Consider the following 22,328-nt stretch of genomic DNA (forward strand, 5'->3'; position numbering starts at 1 on the left):
CAGCTATTGGCCCAGACATTAACCTGTTAACCTGTCGAAATATGTTAGTTGATGGAATTTTTTGTGGGTGACAATTACAGAATGCACGTAGTACACAGAATACTGTAGCCCTCACATGACTGTGTATCAGTTTTCAACGGTGTCTCAGAAGAACAGACTCTACACATGGAATGTCATCCAGTGTAGCCAGCTGTACAGAGAAAGCAAATCAGTGCCACCTCTTCATGCCACTGTTTATTAAGGAAACATGGGTGCGCGCACACACACACACACACACACACACACACACACACACACACACATGCGCACTCACGCAGGAGGGGAGGCCTGGCACATGCACCTGTGCACGGAAATACACAAAGCTGAAATTATACATCATTCATTTATTCAAAACAACAATGACTTTCAGAGCTGCAACATTGTAGTCAAAACAAATCTGTCAATAAACACTCAAATTAAAAACATTTAAGGAGAAGACCACGAATCAAGCTCCAGTTATAAATAATTCACTGTCACATTATTAACAACAATGCTAAAACTAGTGTCTCAGACCAACCCACAAACCAATTAGTGAGTGATTACGAAACAACAGGATTGTTGGAAGATGGCAGTTATCTTCATAACCTCTGCTACTCAACATTCTCTCTTAAAATTTATAAATGGCAGGACAAATACTATGTACACGAACTGCACACATCACCTCCCTGACAAAAATATTCTTCTCACAATTAATCACTTTCTTTACACATAGAAACAGATGTTATCTTCAACACAGACATTTCTTGCATTGATATAGAACTTAAATTAATGACTTATAGTGAAAGAGTTTCCTTTATTAGCTTTTTCATTGTAGTACCAACTGACGTATTTGATGGCCCTGATGTTGTAAATGAGACCTGGAAAAAATATACAAAGAAAACATATATAATAAACATATCACCTTTTCAGAACAAAATTAATTCAAAGTTTCTACTTTGTTACCGACTGATACGTACATACAATTAATGCGTGTGCACACAAATCCTGAAACTATGATCATTAATTACCTTGAACAAGTATGGCTGTACATCAGGGTATGTTGTGTCAAAAATCAAATCCAGCTCTGACTGATTGGGCATTTTGGGGACATACTCATGCCTATTCATAACTTCTGCTATGTACAATATTTTTTCTGTCAGCATGTCACCAACTTTTTCTCGGCAAACCTGACGCTCTGAAAGTGGAAAAAGAAAATTAAATAATGGGCAGCATGAAAGCACATACAAACATGTCTACTACACATAATTAACAAAAATTCAGTTTAGGCAATAAAACAGCCACTCAAATTTGAAAGTTACAAGATGGCCAGTTCCTATGCCCTGCATATAATCTATTACACACTGGAGATGTTTATTCTGTGCACAGCACAGTCATACTTGTGAATCTAATAATACTAACAGACACATTACTGTTCTGTTCTATGGTCAATGTATATTCTCTCTCTCAGATGACCTCCATGAAACTACACACACCAAAAAATGTTTTGCATCACCCCGGTTCCCAGAACTCCTGAAGATAGACATTGACTAGATATTGTATCACAGACACAGTCCCTTTGACTGTTCAGAGATATCACTAAACCTGCCCAAAGATGTAAACAACAATGCATGAGGTTGGTTGGTTGTTTGGTGGGAAGAGACCAAACAGCGAGGTCATCGGTCTCATCGGACTAGGGAAGGATGGGGAAGGAAGTCGGCTGTGCCCTTGCAAAGGAACCATCCCAGCATTTGCGTGGAGCGATTTAGGGAAATCACGGAAAACCTAAATCAGGATGGCCAGACGCGGGATTGAACCGCCGTCCTCCCGAATGCGAATCCAGTGTGCTACCACTGCGCCACCTCGCTCGGTCAATGCATGAGCAACACCTATTAGACGGAGGGGGTCCGACAGCAGATCAGTTCCTGTCATTCCACCAGGAAGGAGGAACATGGCTCGCGTTGTCTGTAGTTCAACCATGCCTAGACGGTCAATACCGCGATTCAATCATGCCTGCATTGTTACTTTGTGCCAGGAAGGGCTCTCAACAAGGGAAGTGTCCGGGGCGACTGAGTGAACCAAAGCAATGTTGTTCAGGCATGGAGGATATACAGAGAGACAGCAACTGTCGATGAAATGCCTCGCTCAGGCCGCACCAGGGCTAGTACTGCAGTGGATGACCGCTACCTACGGATTATGGCTTGGAAGAACTCCAACAGCAACACCACCATGTTGAACAATGCTTTTCATGCAGCCACAGGATGTCGTGTTATAACTCAAACTGTGTGCAGTAGGCTGCATGATACACAACCTCACTCCCGAGGTCCATCTTTGCAACTATGACACCATGCAGCGCGGTACAGATGGGCCCAACAACATGCCGAATGGATCGCTCAGGATTGGAATCACATTCTCTTCACCAATGAGTATCGCATATGCCTTCAACCAGACAATCGTCAGAGATGTGTTCGGAGGCAACCTGGTCAGGCTGAATGCCTTAGACACATTGTCCAGCGAGTGAAGCAAGGTGGAGGTTTTGGGGTGGCATTATGTGGGGCCGACGTACACTGCTGGTGGTCATGGAAGGCACCGTAACTGCTGAACCATACGTGAATGCCACCGTCCGACCAATAGTGCAACTATATCGGCAGCATATTGGCAAGGCATTCCTCTTCATGGACGACAATTTGCGCCCCCATCGTGCACATCTTGTTAATGACTTTCTTCGGGATAACAACATCACTTGACTAGAGGGGCCAGCATGTTCTTCGCGCATGAACCATATCCAACATGCCTGGGATAGACTGAAAAGGGCTTTTTATGGATGACGTGACCCACCAACCACTCTGACAGATATATGCCAAATCACCATTGAGGTGTGGGACAACCTGGACCAACAATGCCTTGATGAACTTGTGGGTAGTATGCCATGACGAACTTAGGCATGCATCAATGCAAGAGGACTTGCTACTGGGTATTAGAGGTGCTGGTGTGTACAGAAATCTGGACCACCACCTCTGAAGGTCTCGCTGTATGGTGGTAGAACGTGCAATGTGTGGTTTTCATGAGCAATAAAAAGGACAGATATGATGTTTATGTTGATCCCTATTCCAACTTTCTGTAGAGGTTCCGGTAGTCTCAGAACCGAGATGATGCAAAACTTTTTTTGATGTGTGTATTTTCCATACTGGCCAGTTAAAATGATGCCAATATCAGCTATTTCATCTTAAATTTTTTTTGGTATTTGTTCTCCATGTGATTACTTCATTCTTATCTTCATTGTGGTTCTTTAAATATACAGTTATTTTAACTTAGTTCTGTATCAAAGTTCACTCTATCGGAACCATTATTAACCTCTGTTTTTCCACTACTGTCCTGCACTCTTATTATTCACTCAAAGGTCTCACAAATAAATAAATATATTTTTACAAACCTTTACTCCTTGCACTGGTTTGCTTTAATGTTATTATTTTGTAGTATGACCTCTGCTTGGCTACATCTTTTGCCTTTTCACAGTTCCTCCTCCTACCATCATCATCATCATCATCATCATCATCATCATCATCATCTCAGAACATTTACTATATTTGATCTTTTACTCATCCTTTCACTAAGCGACCACATTTTGTAAACACCTTAAGTTTTACGTTCATCTCCTTCCACAACTAATAGTTGGCTCATCTCCATCCCCTGGTTAAATACTTTTCCCTGAGATGAATTTTTGAACATATTATGATTTGTCACTCAGTGAATGTACATTTGCTCTTCATATAATTCTATTCTTCCAGTGCTGCCTCTTTCTGCAAGGCCAGCTTGTGCACTGTAGAGACATCAATTTATCCCTTCCCACTAACAAGCCCCCCCCCCCCCCCCCCCCAATTCTGTTATTTACCTATAATTCCAAGCACTGCAGCCTTTGGTATCTTACTTCCTCTTATTGTTCAAGGGATTTTTGTCTTTTTTTTTAAGTCAAGTTTCTAACTCACGTGTTGTTCATTCTGCTATATTATGTGGTTGTCTGCTTGCCTCAGAGATGAATGCTATTATTCATGAAGAACAGCAGTAGTACACAGTGATATGCACATTCATCTTTTAACTGTACTTTTGCTGCTGACATACTCCTAGTCACCACTTTTCTGAAGTTCAAATTTTTCTCCTCTTTCTTTTTGTAATTAACAACATCTCCTTGTCCATAAATTGACATAACTATAAACTATTACTGAATTCTTTTTTCATGAAGATTTTGTTTTGTCATTAACTGGTGTACACACACACACACACACACACACACACACACTCTACAATGCTTGGTGAACACACTTTTTTGACAGCAGCGCTTTCACTATGATTGTTGTACTAGTTGAGTACTGTGTTTTGACAAGTTGGTATACAGACTTTTCATGCAAAAACCAAGTATGCACATGCACAAGCACAGTGTATATGGCCCACCTGGTTATTTCTACAAGAATCAAATTTACTTCCAGTGTCTCCTTGCACCCCCCGCCCCCCCCCCTCTCCTGCCATCAATTCATTCCCCAACTCATGTCTAGTTTAGAGTTTTTGATCAGTGATTGTTCCCAATGACTCTTTCTTACACAGACACGAAAGTACTCTGCACTTTCTCATTTACATGTCACTTGCATAAAGTCCTGTTAAGGTTCTCCAGACTGCCACTACTCTAAGGATCATGTCCCACTGCATTTTGTTCAAGGCCAGTCATTTTATTCGTATGGGATTTGAGTGACAGTCCATTCTCTAAGTAAATGACTTAATATCAGGTTAACACTATGCATATTAATTATGTTTTCTGTAGTTAAATCACTGGGTTTTTGTTCAATGAAAGGTAGCTCTTTACCAACATGTGTATCATCTTACTAATGTCTATTTGCAGTCTCTGCATTTATCACTTAAGAGAGCTATGGTGTCATAACATTATCATTCCATACTGTCTCTTGAACTTTCTGATAGTAACACATGATCAGCAGAAGTGGTAACTCCTGTTACACTTACAATGCCACTGAAGTGTAAGATGCAGATCTGTGGCTGTATCCTACAAGAATGTACCACAGCTAATTTTGAGGACAAACCTTAATGATATGCTGGATGATTACGGCAGATGGTACAGAGCACTTTCTTTCTACAGTAATTTGTAAGGATACAGTATATACAGGACAGGATTCTTTAGTCACTGAGTCTGGCAAAGGATGATACCCAGCAGCAATTGCTGAATGCACTTCATGTATATCTGAAAACATACTCAAAATTGCACATGGCAACACTTTGTTGCAACTAGTTTCACTCTATTGAAACTATGGTTCAGTAGTTTTGGTACACTACATAAATAGTGTAGTAAATGGTAAGGTTACTGGTAGTACCAGCAGGGAAATAAACAAAAGAATGTGTAAGAGACAAGCTGGGAGCCAATTACCCCCTCCCCCCTCCCTCTCTCTCTCTCTCTCTCTCTCTCTCTCTCTCTCTCTCTCTCTCTCTCTCTCTCTCTCTCTCTCCCCCCCCCTCCCCCCTTTGCTTCATTTGATTTGCACATAATTTAGATCACCCTTTATTCAGTGTTAGTCTGCTGTGTATTCTAAAACCTTACAGTAAGTTTGTAGGTAATTAAAAAAATTTGTTTATTGTGTAACTCCTGTGCTTTTATGTAACCAAAGCAATTACTTTTGATGCAAGTACAGTTTACATACACAAACAAAAAAATATATAATTATTGTTGTTATTTTGTACGCGATACAAATTCTTCATCATGAGCAAAGGGAAGAGTTTCCTGTTACTATTGATAAATGCAGAGGTTGTTTATCATGAATGTAAACATGTTTCATGTAAGTTCATTGCAGTATTGAAGCAATTTCTGACATTTTTGTTTTGCTTTTTTGCCTTTTTGTTGGAGAAATTGCATTTTCTAGCACTATATGATAAACTTTTAGTGTTTTCCTTATTTTTACTACAACACCCCTTGTTTCATGTTATAAATCAACAATTTTTGAAAAAAATCTGAATTAAACATGGCAATCTTGCTATAAATACTGTTTATTTTTACTTAACAGACAGGAGAATAACTAAGTAGAACAAAAATGTTCAGTAGGTTTCGTGGCCCTTTATATATCCTCACTCGGTTTCTATATGGTTCAGCACTTTTAGGTGCATCTAGTAAGACACTTATTGCATGCATAAAGAAAGCGACCATCATGAGGTAATGCCCGATAGTAGACAACATATGTACAAGTAATGTGGATTTGAATCTCAAATGACCAAATTTACTAGTAAAACTACTGTAGTCTATTCGTACTTATGATAATCTACAGTAGCCTACAGCAATTTTATACTCTAGTTACGGCACTTGACTATTTTGCAAAATCCATCTTATGTTGACTTTCTTTTCCATAACCCATACTGGTAAGTTACAGAATTCACTATGGGCCTCAAATTCATCACAGGGAAATCTTAAATGTACTTTTACTCTTTATACAAGACATTTAGTGAGTATTTGGGTTAATAATACTTAGGTTTTGTTGTGTTCACATCTTCACATTTTCTAAATGACAATTACATGTGCCCTATTACAGACAGTAGGCATTCCTTTTACAGTAGTAGTTCGATAAGTTTCACTAGTACTCTCACTGCTGGGTACAGCTGTACGTTCTAGCTTTCTTGATGCTTTACATGGATCACGATGTTATAAACGGGCAAGTATGCTATTATGAATCAGAACTTATCAGTCAAGGTACTAATAAATTTTAAATGCCAATCTGTGGAAGCTATTACAGAGTAATAGTGACATGATCAACAGCAAACAGTATTTATCACATCATGATTTAAAGGAGAAGATGAAGTAATCACAAAGATTTCAAAAGGATCCATTTTACTGTACCAGACTAGCTGGTTTTATTTGAAACAAACGCTCTGTTTCATTGACAACTGAGTACTTTTGCTTTCTTCAGGCATTGTCAAGCAATTTGGTGACAAAAATTATAACAAGCTTTGAACAAACAAGAAATAACAAACATACATTCCCCAGTCACATTTACTACACACAAAATGTGTAATATGCTTCCATTTGTCAGAAACACTGGGCTGACTTACACAATGATGTGGCAAGATGCTGACAAGAATTTCATGTAAAGTTTCAATACAATTGCAGACTGCAAATTATACATACAACTCTCATTTCAACAACATTCTTTAACCAATATACCACCTGCATTATTTATAACATACATAGCCTTTATGCAATGATTATTTTAGTTGTGTCATTGACTTGGCACAAGCCACAATAGATCACCATCTTCCCATTGCATTCTAACATTTACATTTTTAATCCATACAATGAATCACCTCGGAATATTCGTGTTATAATGCCAAATATAGTATTTGAGAATTTTGTAATATATTCAAGTACTTCATAGTCTGGTATTTCAGTTATCTATCACTGAGCTATTTACAACATATGACAGTTCAATAGTATCATTAGTATTTTCCTTCTATCAATGACATAGTATCAACTTTCTTATACAATTCTGAAGTTAGCTCAAAGAAAAGCCTTAGGGCATTATTGGCTGGTAGACAATGGCACCTTTATTCCATGAACTGTGACTGCTTTGCCTTCAATGTCTCTGTCCAGTGTATGTGACTACAAGTTCATGTACAGTTCAGTGGCGTGTTTGTGTTGTCATTGACAAACAGAGAAGATGAGTGTTAAACAAAGTGCCACAGCTTTGAATACTACTTCTCTCTAATAGCATCAAGGAGGCCACTGAACGTAACATCACCAGTCATGGCGTCACTTGATCTCATTCTACAAAACACTGCAGAGAGGTTTGGAAGAACACTCATGACATTGACACAAACGCCTGGTGATGAGAAACTGTATATCACCATCTCTCCTCCCTTGCCAGCCAAATAATGGTGATTCCTTCCATCACCAGGATTCAAACGCAGAAGCATTTGTTCACAACCTCAGCAACAAAGGTAGCAGTTAGCTGCATTTTTTGCTTATAGCATTCCTTATCACACTGGTTTCATTTCAGCCACAATTCTGCACATGTATTCAATATGAATACATTTCTTTGGTTACCAAACAATGGAAAATATAGGATGGAACATAACAACTGTGTGTGTGTGGGGGGGGGGGGGGGGGGGGGGGAGGGGGGTTTCAATGAAGGCCTTGTTAACCGAAAGCTCACTTTCTAACAGTGTTTTTGTTATGCCTACCTGCGACTCAGTATCTCTGCTATACGGTGCGTACCAAGTATCCTTTTCATAATATTGTTTCTTTGGATATACATTTTCCAGGTGATTAACACTAAACTTGCCCATGTCAAGTGTCTATATAATCAATTCCCCCTCCCCTTTTTACCAGCAGCCTTTTCAAACATATGGTAAGCATCAGAAAACTTTTGCATGTATGTTTGAAGACTGATTGTTTACCACAACCTCAATGATATTGTGAACCGCCTGTCAGCTGCACCACAACACTTTGTACATACGACCCCTATTTTCTCTCAAGAATGCTCTTCTTCCAGCACTCCATCACAAAACTAATTAACGGTATTTTGTGGTTACCTGTGGTCAGTTGTATGGCGCACAATAAAGTGTTAATATCTGTATTAATTTCTTAAACTAATATGCAAATACATTAATGTACTTTAATGGGAAGGCCAAAAACATAAGAAACCATCCCAGAATTATCTCCTACAGATTCAGAAAAACCATGGAACACATGTCATATTTCAAACGATACTACTCCAGTGTTTATGTCACTACATCACTTTGCTTTGTAGGAAAGCTGGAAGATTTTATTCAAATTCAGTACTTCACACAGCAATTAACTTCTCTATTACAAAAAATGTAACTCTTATCTACTGTCTGAAATCATTTTATTTACTTCAATATAATTCATCCGTATGTGTAGCTGTCATCTTCTATCAAACCTAAAGAAAATTTACACCAGCCCATATGTATTACACTGCTATTTCAAAAATAAACAATAAAATAAACTGATGAAATTGTAAAACAACAGTTCACTATCAATTGTATGGTTACTGAATAAGCTGCCTGCCTAAGCATCAGGAGGCTTCCAGCAGTTAAGACTAAATTACAGCCTTTACTTAATCTACTACACACATCACCATTACTACTAGTGCTTAGCTGCAAGTACTCAATAAAATAACAAAACATCTTTTTTCATATCCATCAACCAAATACCGAAACCTAATTATTGGAATGTAGATATATGACCACATTTTTTTCCAATGGAATGTGCACAGAAATTTAAATTTTTTATGTCAGGCACACAAATTATAATCAGTTCCTATTCATGTCATGTACCTATCTATTTATTGATTGGAAAGTGTATAAAAGAGGGTCACATATGGCCATCTTGAGGCTCATTATGAAATAGAAAAGACAACTGGCTGTGGAGAATCTGCAGATATTACAGTTTTAATGTACTTACTAACCAGAGAAAGTTGCTATCAACATTATGAACAACTCTGGAGTTGGGGATGACCTACCTACACATGCCAAGAATAGGAAGCACTGAAGAGACTTTTACATCATCATATACGTAAACAGCATGAAGTCGTCAAAGCAGATCGACAAAGTTGCTGAGGATGCGGGGGGCAGAGGGGGCCGTGGCAGGAGCAGCATCGTGCGCAAGGTGTTGGGCAGCTGAGGTGGAGCCTGCAGCACATGCATCATGTGCTGAGGCTACAAGGGGCCAGCAACAGGGGCACAGATGGGGGCAGGGACAGGTGCATGGGGAGCCCCTGCCTGCTGGCAGCCAAGAACGTATATAATGTGTAAACCAGCTCCTGCAGATGCTTATCAACAGGGGGCTTCAATTGCCAACCGGAGGTGTGGGTGGTGCATGTCAAGCCCCATAGATGTCCGAGTTGGAGGTGTACAGGATGGCGCCATCAGTAGATGGCAACCGTGTGGTGGCCGTGCACAAGAAACCGCTGTCGAGTGATGCCCTGAACTACAAGCACATCTGCACACTGAGCTGCTTGTCATCTAGAATTCCAGGCATACAAAATCTCTTCACAATCTTTTACCAGTCAATGTCAACACACAGTTTTGCCTTTAGATTTTCATTATTATACTTTGTGAGAATGTTCCTAAGTATGAACCTTGGTCTTTTTAAGACACATTCATTTCCTGACATTAGAATCTGGTACCCCACAAATGATAATGTTTCTATGCAATATATATTTGTGATTTTCCCACCCTTGCCTTATTTACTGTTGCGATTCATTATTTCACTACCTCTAATGTTAAATTTGAGAGTTACTTCACAGCAGATCTCCATTGTTTCAATGTTCATTTAAAGTCATTGGCAGAAATGAAAAGGACAGCATACACACTTTACAGTAATTGCAGTCTGCTATTACTCACACTTTTGCCGAGCTAGTTCTCAAATTCAAAATTACAGTAGAAACAATAACTACTCATAACTGTAATAGACCACACAGTTGTCTAAGTATCTGAACAATGTATAAATTTTCTGGACATATTCTACAGTCTAGTTTTGATATGTACAGTTTTTATGAGAGTTCATCATATGGGTTAAATTACTTCTCATGTATCTCATTTCGACCCAGTTACGAGCCTCCTCAAGATCTAAAATTAGAAACAGAGGATAAATTAATCTGAAGCTGCTCCAATTGTGTCATTATAAATATGGCATGTACAATTGATCCCCTTCCTCTTTTATAAATCGACAATTATTCTTCTCCATGTGTCTCTTCTATTATTTTTAAAGCTTTCCAAAGTGACTGTTTACAGGTAATGGAATTTTGTTAAAGTAAATCAGGCAGAGCTCACAGAGTTACATTAGGAAATGAGACACTAAAAGCGGCCAAAGAGTTTTGCTATATGGGCATTAAAGTAACTGACAATGGAAAAGTAGAGTATGTAAAATGCTGACTAACAATGGCAAAAAAAAAGTTTCTGAAAGAGAGAGATTTGTTAACACTGAATATAAATTACAGTCATACAACAACTTTTCTGGAGGTATTGGTTTGGATTGTAGCCTTGTACAGAAGTGAAAAATGGACGATAAGTAATTCAGACAACGGTGCTGCACCAGAATACTAAAAAGTTGATGGGCAGATTGAGTAACTATTGAGGAAGTAGTGAATCAAACTGGGGAAAAAAGAAATTTGTGGCCCACCTTGAATGAAAGACGGTAACAGTTGATAGGACACATCGTGAGACATCATGGAATCATCAATTTGGTAATTGAAGAAAGAAAGAGAGAGAGAGAGAGAGGGAGAGAGAGAGAGGGGGGGGGGGATGCACCTGCAGGTGCAGGAGGGGGGAAAAGGGGGGAGGGGTAAGAAATGTAGAGAGAGACCGAATATTGACTAAAGTAAGCAGGTTCAAATGGATGTAGATTACAGTAGTTACACAGACATGAAGAGGTTTGTACAGGAGACAATAGCATGAGAACAACAACAACAAATATGACAAAGATATCCTATGCTCACCCTGTTCATTGTTAAGTTTTATAAGTTCTAGCCTTATAGTCCAAACTTCCCAAGGTATACACTCTGTCTGGAAAGGCCACCGATTCTTTTTCTTCTGGAAAAACTCTAACGAAATTTGTCCTGAGCTTGGGCCATCATTTCCACGCAGGGCTTCTGAAAACTCTGAAATTTCTCTCTTTAGAGTACGATCAAGGTTGTCAGATGAACAACAAACCTGAAAATTGAAAACTGATGTTAAACATGAATACAGACAGAATATCAAAAAAATATAAAAACAAGAATGGTAATGTCTTTTTCATCTTTAATTAATAATACAGAGCACCTTTCCTGATTATATGCCTATTCCCCCATCTCAAACAACAGACAGGAATGACATCATATAAACCGAGCAAAAGCAAACATTTCTATTTTACTCATTTTTAATACATTTATTTCCCACAAAAACTATTGTCCTGCATTTGTACTCACAGATGACCCAAACACATAAGCTACAAAGTGATACAGAAACATATCTAGTCCATTTTAATACTTTAGTTGGCAGTTTTTCAGCCATCACATTACAAGCTCTGTAGTGAAATTTGAAACCAATACTGTACAGACAATACCCTAGCTGATTACAGCGCAATCTGAGTTACAACCTACAGTGTGCAGCATAAAACTAAATTTCTTTCAATAAAATGCAGTGGAATGTTACTAGTATTCAGAATGTAGTTACATCCTTACAAAACAAAGCCTGTGTAAGTTTTTAGCAGAACTTTTGGTATCATGACGGTTAACCAATAAAGTTAGTCAACAACATTAAGACTATTTCAGTGTACCAATTATCTTTATTTGTTTTAACACACAGCAAAATTACTTCAAAAACAATTGTATTAGTACCACCCACAACTATAACAATTGCACCCAGTCACTCCTGCTCTTTAACAGTACTCTGTGGAATGAAGCAGCGAACTGCTGAAGTGTTTCCCTTGCCTGCAAATGAATAAACATAATAGCCAGCAAAACAACATGTTCATATGTCCAACTACGCGAATAGTGCGAAATCTGAAGCACTGATAGCAGGGTGCATATCAAATATAAAACAGTAAGATCTTAGAAATTAAGTTGCATGATTAAATACCAATGGCAGGAAGAAGGGTTATTCTGAGGTATTCAAGATGTTAATCTGGAAGTTTACGAAGCAGCATAAAATAAATATCATAGAAGGATGCAAAGTTTTCAGTGGGTGGCAAACTCAAGAACAGGCAGTTCTAATAATTATAAACATCTTTCACAAATGGAACAGAAAAGAACCTTGCAAAAAATTACAATTTGCCAATGATAAGTATCTCTTTGATAATGTTTAACTTCAAAAATCCTGTAAAATGGCAAAAAAATTCTCATAGTTGAAATAATAACCATTTGTCATCTGCTGCATATAGAATGAATTCTGTCTATCTTTGTGTTGAAGAACATGGTGCCTTCCAAAGTGTACTGGCTTGTTTTTCTTCAGGATTATTATGATACATATATCCACACATCATAACTGGTTACAGAAACACATCATATCCATCAGTAATTTTAATACATTAACTCATGGCATGTTCCCATTTTCACAGCTTTTTGTTCGGAAATCAAGAATTATTGTACCCTTGGGTACCACCATATGGAGATGACTATGTGTAATTCAGAAACACTGTCACATAATGAGCACAGAATGCTGTTAACCAATTTCAGTAACTGTACCAATGTTGAATTCTATGACAATAGAGGTGTGACACTGGGATCATCTTCATAAAATACTTTAACTACGTCGTAACTGCCGTCTGCTTCACGTCTGCTGTGCAGCGAGCTACCTTAATTTAAGTATTAACTGTATTTTTCTTACTTGTCACTACTTCTTCCGTGTGTTTTTGCTTTTAGGAGGCTTTAATTTTCGAGTGCTATTAATAGTTCCATAGATTTTGTGTTTGTTTTGATTACAGTCAGAGAGAGGCCCTTTAGTCAACCATAGTGCCAGTAGTGCTAGTGTTTGTTTTCAATACAGTCCAGAGACAGTTAGTGCTATTTTCTACAAGAAGTGGCTAGCAACCACAGTTTAGTCAATAAACAGTCTAGTTAAATGTTGATTAACTCTCTTCAGTAAATTGATTCCTTAGGATGGATAGGATGTGTGACTGCTGTGGACGCAGGAGGAGCTGGCCACTGTTCGCGAACAGCTGAGCGTGTTGATGGCCGCGGTCAGCCGACTTCAGGCTGCTGCCTCGGAGTGTAGCGGCAGTGGGGAGTCTGGTGCATCGCAAGGTACACCCCAGGTGTTACATGCTTCACCCACTGTCCCTGCTGTCGAGACATCTTCGCGGGTACCGGGCGCGGTTGGGCCACCCTCTCCCCAAGGGGAGTGGCGGGTTCAGCGGCGTTCGCGGCGCACGAGGTGGAGGGTCAATGTGGAGGCTGGCCGTGTGGCATCGCCCGCTCTGCCTGTGAGTGGACATGTGGCTGCTCCTTCAGCAAGGTCCGAGCAGGCACACGGGGGGAGGGGTTTATTAGTTATTGGGAGCTCCAACATTAGGCGGGTGATGGAGCCCCTTAGGGAAATAGCGGGAAGGTCGGGGAAGAAGGCCAGTGTTCACTCTGTCTGCTTGCCGGGGGGTCTCATCCGAGATGTGGAGGAGGCCCTACCGGCGGCGATAGAGAGCACTGGGTGCCCTCAACTGCAAATTGTTGCTCATGTCGGCACCAATACTCCTGCCGTCTGGGTTCAGAGGTCATCCTCAGTTCGTACAGGCGGTTGGCGGAATTGGTGAAGGCGGAAAGCCTCGCTCGCGGGGTGGAATCAGAGCTAACTACACTCCTGGAAATTGAAATAAGAACACCGTGAATTCATTGTCCCAGGAAGGGGAAACTTTATTGACACATTCCGGGGGTCAGATACATCACATGATCACAATGACAGAACCACAGGCACATAGACACAGGCAACAGAGCATGCACAATGTCGGCACTAGTACAGTGTATATCCACCTTTCGCAGCAATGCAGGCTGCTATTCTCCCATGGAGACGATCGTAGAGATGCTGGATGTAGTCCTGTGGAATGGCTTGCCATGCCATTTCCACCTGGCGCCTCAGTTGGACCAGTGTTCGTGCTGGACGTGCAGACGGCGTGAGACGACGCTTCACCCAGTCCCAAACATGCTCAATGGGGGACAGATCCGGAGATCTTGCTGGCCAGGGTAGTTGACTTACACCTTCTAGAGCACGTTGGGTGGCACGGGATACATGCGGACGTGTATTGTCCTGTTGGAACAGCAAGTTCCCTTGCTGGTCTAGGAATGGTAGAACGATGGGTTCGATGACGGTTTGGATGTACCGTGCACTATTCAGTGTCCCCTCGACGATCACCAGTGGTGTACGGCCAGTGTGGGAGATCGCTCCCCACACCATGATGCCGGGTGTTGGCCCTGTGTGCCTCAGTCGTATGCAGTCCTGATTGTGGCGCTCACCTGCACGGCACCAAACACGCATACGACCATCATTGGCACCAAGGCAGAAGCGACTATCATCGCTGAAGACGACACGTCTCCATTCGTCCCTCCATTCACGCCTGTCGTGACACCACTGGAGGCGGGCTGTACGATGTTGGGGCGTGAGCGGAAGACGGCCTAACGGTGTGCGGGACCGTAGCCCAGCTTCATGGAGATGGTTGCGAATGGTCCTCGCCGATACCCCAGGAGCAACAGTGTCCCTAATTTGCTGGGAAGTGGCGGTGCGGTCCCCTACGGCACTGCGTAGGATCCTACGGTCTTGGCGTGCATCAGTGCGTCGCTGCGGTCCGGTCCCAGGTCGACGGGCACGTGCACCTTCCGCCGACCACTGGCGACAACATCGATGTACTGTGGAGACCTCACGCCCCACGTGTTGAGCAATTCGGCGGTACGTCCACCCGGCCTCCCGCATGCTCACTATACGCCCTCGCTCAAAGTCCGTCAACTGCACATACGGTTCACGTCCACGCTGTCGCGGCATGCTACCAGTGTTAAAGACTGCGATGGAGCTCCGTATGCCATGGCAAACTGGCTGACACTGACGGCGGCGGTGCACAAATGCTGCGCAGCTAGCGCCATTCGACGGCCAACACCGCGGTTCCTGGTGTGTCCGCTGTGCCGTGCGTGTGATCATTGCTTGTACAGCCCTCTCGCAGTGTCCGGAGCAAGTATGGTGGGTCTGACACACCGGTGTCAATGTGTTCTTTTTTCCATTTCCAGGAGTGTATTTGTAGTATTGTTCCCAGAACCGATAGCGGTCCTCTGGTTTGGAGCCGAGTGGAAGGCTTAAACCAGAGGCTCAGACGATTCTGCGGAGATCTGGGGTGAAAATTTCTCGACCTCCGCTATCGGGTGGAGAAATGTAGGGTCCCCCTGAATACGTCAGGCGTGCACTACACGCCGGAAGCGGCTACAAGGGTAGCGGAGTACGTGTGGAGTGCACATGGGGGTTTTTTAGGTTAGAGAATTCCCTCCCTCGGCCCGACAAGACACCTCCTGAGACACGGCAAGGTAGGAGTAGGCAAAATGCAACAGGGAATAACAATATTAATGTGCAGGAGCGTCTATAGAAAGGTCCCAGAACTGCTCTCATTAATAAACAGTCACAACGCCCATATAGTACTAGGGACAGAAAGTTGGCTGAAACCAGCCGTAAACAGTAATTAAATCCTAAACTCAGATTGGAATGTATACCTCAGAGACAGGCTGGACAGTGAAGGGGGAGGCGTGTTTATAGCGATAGGAAGTGCAATAGTATCGAAGGAAATTGACGGAGATCCGAAATGTGAAATGATTTGGGTGAAGGTCACGGTTAAAGCAGGCTCAGACATGGTAATTGGATGTCTCTATAGGCCCCCTGGCTCAGCAGCTGTTGTGGCTGAGCACCTGAAGGATAATTTGGAAAATATTTCGAGTAGATTTCCCCACCATGTTATAGTTCTGGGTGGAGATTTTAATTTGCCGGATAAAGACTGGGAGACTCAAACGTTCATAACGGGTGGCAGGGACAAAGAATCCAGTGAAATTTTTGTAAGTGCTTTATCTGAAAACTACCTTGAGCAGTTAAACAGAGAACCGACTCGTGGCGATAACATATTAGACCTTCTGGTGACAAACAGACCCGAACTATTTGAAAAAGTTAACGCAGGACAGGGAATCAACGATCATAAAGCAGTTACTGCATCGATGATTTCAGCCGTAAATAGAAATATTAAAAAGGGAAGGAAGATTTTTCTGTTTAGACAAAGTGACAAAAAGCAGATTTCAGAGTACCTGTTGGCTCAACACAAAAGTTTTGTCTCAAGTACAGATAGTGTTGAGGATCAGTGGACAAAGTTCAAAACCATCGTACATTATGCGTTAGACGAGTATGTGCCAAGCAAGATCGTAAGAGATGGAAAAGAGCCACCGTGGTACAACAACCGAGTTAGAAAACTGCTGCGGAAGGAAAGGGAACTTCACAGCAAACATAAACATAGCCAAAGCCTTGCAGACAAACAAAAATTACGCGAAGCGAAATGTAGTGTGAGGAGGGCTATGCGAGAGGCGTTCAATGAATTCGAAAATAAAGTTCTATGTACTGACTTGGCAGAAAATCCTAAGAAATTTTGGTCTTATGTCAAAGCGGTAGGTGGATCAAAACAAAATGTCCAGACACTCTGTGACCAAAATGGTACTGAAACAGAGGATGACAGACTAAAGGCCGAAATACTAAATGTCTTTTTCCAAAGTTGTTTCACAGAGGAAGACTGCACTGTAGTTCCTTCTCTAGATTGTCACACAGATGGCAAAATGGTAGATATCAAAATAGACGATAGAGGGATAGAGAAACAATTAAAATCGCTCGAAAGAGGAAAGGCCTCTGGACCTGATGGGATACCAGTTCGATTTTACACAGAGTACGCGAAGGAACTTGCCCCCTTTCTTGCAGCGGTGTACCGTAGGTCTCTAGAAGAGCGTAGCGTTCCAAAGGATTGGAAAAGGGCACAGGTCATCCCCGTTTTCAAGAAGGGACGTCGAACAGATGTGCAGAACTATAGACCTATATCTCTAACGTCAAACAGTTGTAGAATTTTGGAACACGTATAGTGTTCGAGTATAATGACTTTTCTGGAGACTAGAAATCTACTCTGTAGGAATCAGCATGGGTTTCGAAAATGACGGTCATGTGAAACCCAGCTCGCGCTATTCGTTCACAAGACTCAGAGGGCCATAGACACGGGTTCACAGGTAGATGCCGTGTTTCTTGACTTCCGGAAGGCGTTTGATACAGTTCCCCACAGTCGTTTAATGAACAAAGTAAGAGCATATGGACTATCAGACCAATTGTGTGATTGGATTGAGGAGTTTCTAGATAACAGGACGCAGCATGTCATTCTCAATGGAGAGAAGTCTTCCGAAGTAAGAGTGATTTCAGGTGTGCCGCAGGGGAGTGTCATAGGACCGTTGCTATTCACAATATACATAAATGACCTTGTGGATGACATCGGAAGTTCACTGAGGCTTTTTGCAGATGATGCTGTGGTGTATCGAGAGGTTGTAACAATGGAAAATTGTACTGAAATGCAGGAGGATCTGCAACGAATTGATACATGGTGCAGGGAATGGCAACTGAATCTCAATGTAGACAAGTGTAATGTGCTGCGAATACACAGAGAGATAGATCCTTTATCATTTAGCTACAAAATAGCAGGTCAGCAACTGGAAGCAGTTAATACCATAAATTATCTGGGAGTACGCATTCGGAGTGATTTAAAATGGAATGATCATATAATGTTGATCGTCAGTAAAGCAGATGCCAGACAGATTCATTGGAAGAATCCTAAGGAAATGCAATCCGAAAACAAAGGAAGTAGGTTACAGTACGCTTGTTCGCCCACTGCTTGAATACTGCTCAGCAGTGTGGGATCTGAACCACATAGGGTTGATAGAAGATATAGAGAAGATCCAATGGAGAGCAGCGCGCTTCATTAAAGGATGATTTAGTAATTGCGAAAGCGTTACGGAGATGATAGATAAACTCCAGTGGAAGACTCTGCAGGAGAGACGCTCAGTAGCTCGATACGGGCTTTTGTCAAAGTTTTGAGAACATACCTTCACCGAAGAGTCAAGCAGTATATTGCTCCCTCCTACGTATATCTTGCGAAGAGACCATGAGGATAAAATCAGAGAGATTAGAGCCCACACAGAGGCATACCGACAATCCTTCTTTCCATGAACAATAAGAGACTGGAATAGAAGGGAGAACCGATAGAGGTACTCAAGGTACCCTCCGCCACACACCGTCAGGTGGCTTGCGGAGTATGGATGTAGATGTAGAATTGTGTAGCAACTTCAGCACACAACTGCTGAAAAGTCACCTAAGTTTGAAACAAATACCTATGACTGTATTATTTCTTTTGTTGTTTACAAAATGCCACAATACAGCATTGCTCCCAACTAAATTATACAAAAAGTGTTTTTAATAACGAAGTCATTTTCAGATGTCAACTCATCCTGCTTTTGCGAGAATAAATGATTCCTAAAAATAAGGAGAGAACTATGGGGCTACCAATTTGATGCATCAAAAGATGCATATTCAGTTTACATTTTTTAAAAATGTTGGCTTCCAAACAAGGAAGCAATCAAATTTGAACTGACAGGTTTAGACAATGCATGTAGTGATATGTGAGGTTATTTTTTTAATTCTTTGACTCATGTATAATGGATTAACACATGCCTAGGTCCTGTTCTCAGGTGCACTGAACATGTTAGGGTGTGCAGCCATGGAGACCCTGGTGTGCTCATAATGCATTAAAACATGCTTCCACTCGTGTACCTGTATGCTCTGGGCATGTTAAAACACAGAGCCATATAGCCACACTGAGTGTCAAATAGCTTTTCAACATTTGGCCTGCTCAGTCAGAGTCTGTGCACAATGATATTAATATAAAAACTCATTGATTGTGATCACAGTAACAACTTTTGACAGAATCCCGAAGTAATAGTTCTGAGCCATGTCTATGAACTGATACAACATCCACCTGCTTCAACAAGAGATGAAAGTTCTTGAGAATCTGAAGTGTCTCAAAGTGCAAGCAAAATATTTGGGAAAAAGTATGCTTTAGCAACAGGTTTGACTACAACAAATTCATCCATTTGTGCATGTGTTTGATGACTCAGCTTCAGACTAGTTCGTATTATGACAATACTGCATCATCCTACTCTTTTTCCTGATATTTTATCAGAAAGTATGATGAAATTTGTACCACACAAAGCCAATCGATTATATTTTCATACCAAGGCAAATACCAAAGTATCGCTGCATTTTAGATAGTCATGGTGGAAATATGGCATTTGAAGAAGTTATTTCCCCGCTGCATTTGTCTGCTTATGATCCTTATGAAAAGCTGAAAATTAGTCTAGACACATTCTCTTAAAAACTGCAGTTTTCAATTTAATTACACCCATCTACATCTACATCCATACTCCGCAAGCCACCTGACGGTGTGTGGCGGAGGGTATCCTGAGTACCTCTATCGGTTCTCCCTTCTATTCCAGTCTCGTATTGTTCGTGGAAAGAAGGATTGTCGGTATGCTACTGTGTGGGCTCTAATCTCTCCGATTTTATCCTCATGGTCTCTTCGCGAGATATACGTAGGAGGGAGCAATATACTGCTTGACTCTTTGGTGAAGGTATGTTCTCGAAACTTTAACAAAAGCCCATACCGAGCTACTGAGTGTCTCTCCTGCAGAGTCTTCCACTGCAGTTTATCTATCATCTTCGTAACGCTTTCGCGATTACTAAATGATCCTGTAACGAAGCACGTTGCTCTCCGTTGGATCTTCTCTATCTCTTCTATCAACCCTATCTGGTACCGATCCTACACTGCTGAGCAGTATTCAAGCAGTGGGCGAACAAGCATACCGTAACCTACTTCCTTTGCTTTCGGATTGCATTTCCTTAGGATTCTTCCAATGAATCTCAGTCTGGCATCTGCTTTACCGACGATCAACTTTATATGATCATTCCATTTTAAATCACTCCGAATGCGTACTCCCAGATAATTTATGGAATTAACTGCTTCCAGTTGCTGACCTGCTATTTTGTAGCTAAATGATAAGGGATCTATCTTTCTATTTATTCACAGCACATTACACTTGTCTACATTGAGATTCAGTTGCCATTCCCTGCACCATGTATCAATTCGTTGCAGATCCTCCTGCATTTCAGTACAATTTTCCATTGTTACAACCTCTCGATACACCACAGCATCATCTGCAAAAAGCCTCAGTGAACTTCCGATGTCATCCACAAGGTCATTTAAGTATATTGTGAATAGCAACGGTCCTATGACACTCCCCTGCGGCACACCTGAAATCACTCTTACTTCGGAAGACTTCTCTCCATTGGGAATGACATGCTGCATTCTGTTATCTAGGAACTCTTCAATCCAATCACACAATTGGTCTGATAGTCCATATGCTCTTACTTTGTTCATTAAACGACTGTGGGGAACTGCATCGAACGCCTTGCGGAAGTCAAGAAACACGGCATCTACCTTTGAACCCGTGTCTACGTCCCTGTGAGTTTCATGGACGAATAGCGTGAGCTGGGTTTCACACGACCGTCTTTTTCGAAATCCATGCTGATTCCTACAGAGTAGATTTCTAGTCTCCAGAAAAGTCATTATACTCTAACATAATACGTGTCCCAGAGATCATTTTTAATTGATTTTGAGAATGCTTCATTTTAGTGACAACTCTTCCACAAATTAAGGAGACCTGCTATTCTAAACTAGAATTTCACAGTGTATTTCACCCATATAAAAAACACTGCAGCAATGAAAGCCTGTCATTTTTCAAAGGGCAATTATCTTTCAAACAGTACACATCATCCAAAAGAAGTAGGTTTGGAATACAAAACATTTGTGCTGTACAACTGTTGGACAGTTATATCATTGATCTGGCTTCCACAATTTGGAGAAATTTGCCAACATAGTGGTAACACTCATGAAGCCATATTTCAAATAAGAACACTCACTTTAAGTTGACAATTGGCATTCAAACCTAAAGTTGGTCCCCTGACTTCCTAACTATGAGACAACCACATCTGGCACTTTTTGTATGAATGGGCATTACTGATTTAACGCTTGTCACAAAGTGCTATAATAAAAGTAATATTGTTACTGACTACCTGTAATACCACAAAAATGTGAGACAGCAGAAACCAACAGAAAGACTGGTGCAACAAATAAGAAACCATACTGTGTTGTAGTTTACAAATCAAGTATGGGGACAGTTGACCATATTGACACATTGCTACGTTCTCTCAAATTAGCGGGGATGTGACACACGAAGTTCTTTCCCCACATACAGGACCTGTAAGATTCACCTGCACACGCTCTCCACAAGGGTACAAACAGGGTGAAAATGGCCAATAGCATAGTTTCATGTGTCTCTACTACACAATGTGTTTAAGCTTATGCCACAGCACAAAAGAAAGTTGGTAGAAGAAAATACTTGGTGGTTATAATTAAACACAGTGTTCTGAGTGGTGCAAGGTAGGCTGTATGTCTCACAAGTTGCTGAAACATCGTACATATGTTCATTAATCAGTGTGCTCATGGAGTGTGCTGAAAAAAATAATAGTTCCACTTTCCACCGGCTGGAGAAAATATGGCACTGTAAACAGGCACATGTGAAATGTTTGTGTTTTAAACAACAGTAGGCTGTTCGTCACTTGGCGACATTAGTTGATTTTTTTGTGAAGTGACTGTTGGTGTAAACAGTCAATAAGATTGAAGT

The 22,328-nt window shown here is 41.1% G+C and overlaps 1 protein-coding gene across 1 annotated transcript in view; it reads right to left on the bottom strand.

The window, feature by feature from the left end:
• Positions 1–363: 363 nt before the first annotated feature.
• The window catches only part of LOC126184694 (autophagy-related protein 101), a 36,843-nt gene continuing 14,878 nt past the window's right edge, over positions 364–22,328 (bottom strand). The window contains exons 3-5 of the mRNA XM_049927195.1: positions 11,517–11,730; positions 1,047–1,213; positions 364–896 (exon numbers count right to left, since the gene is read on the bottom strand). Of these exons, the coding sequence (XP_049783152.1) occupies positions 813–896; positions 1,047–1,213; positions 11,517–11,730 (465 nt within the window). The 3' untranslated portion in view covers positions 364–812. The remainder of the gene's footprint in view (positions 897–1,046; positions 1,214–11,516; positions 11,731–22,328) is intronic.

This window comes from Schistocerca cancellata, chromosome 4 (assembly GCF_023864275.1).
Source record: "Schistocerca cancellata isolate TAMUIC-IGC-003103 chromosome 4, iqSchCanc2.1, whole genome shotgun sequence".
Lineage (NCBI taxonomy): Eukaryota > Metazoa > Arthropoda > Insecta > Orthoptera > Acrididae > Schistocerca > Schistocerca cancellata.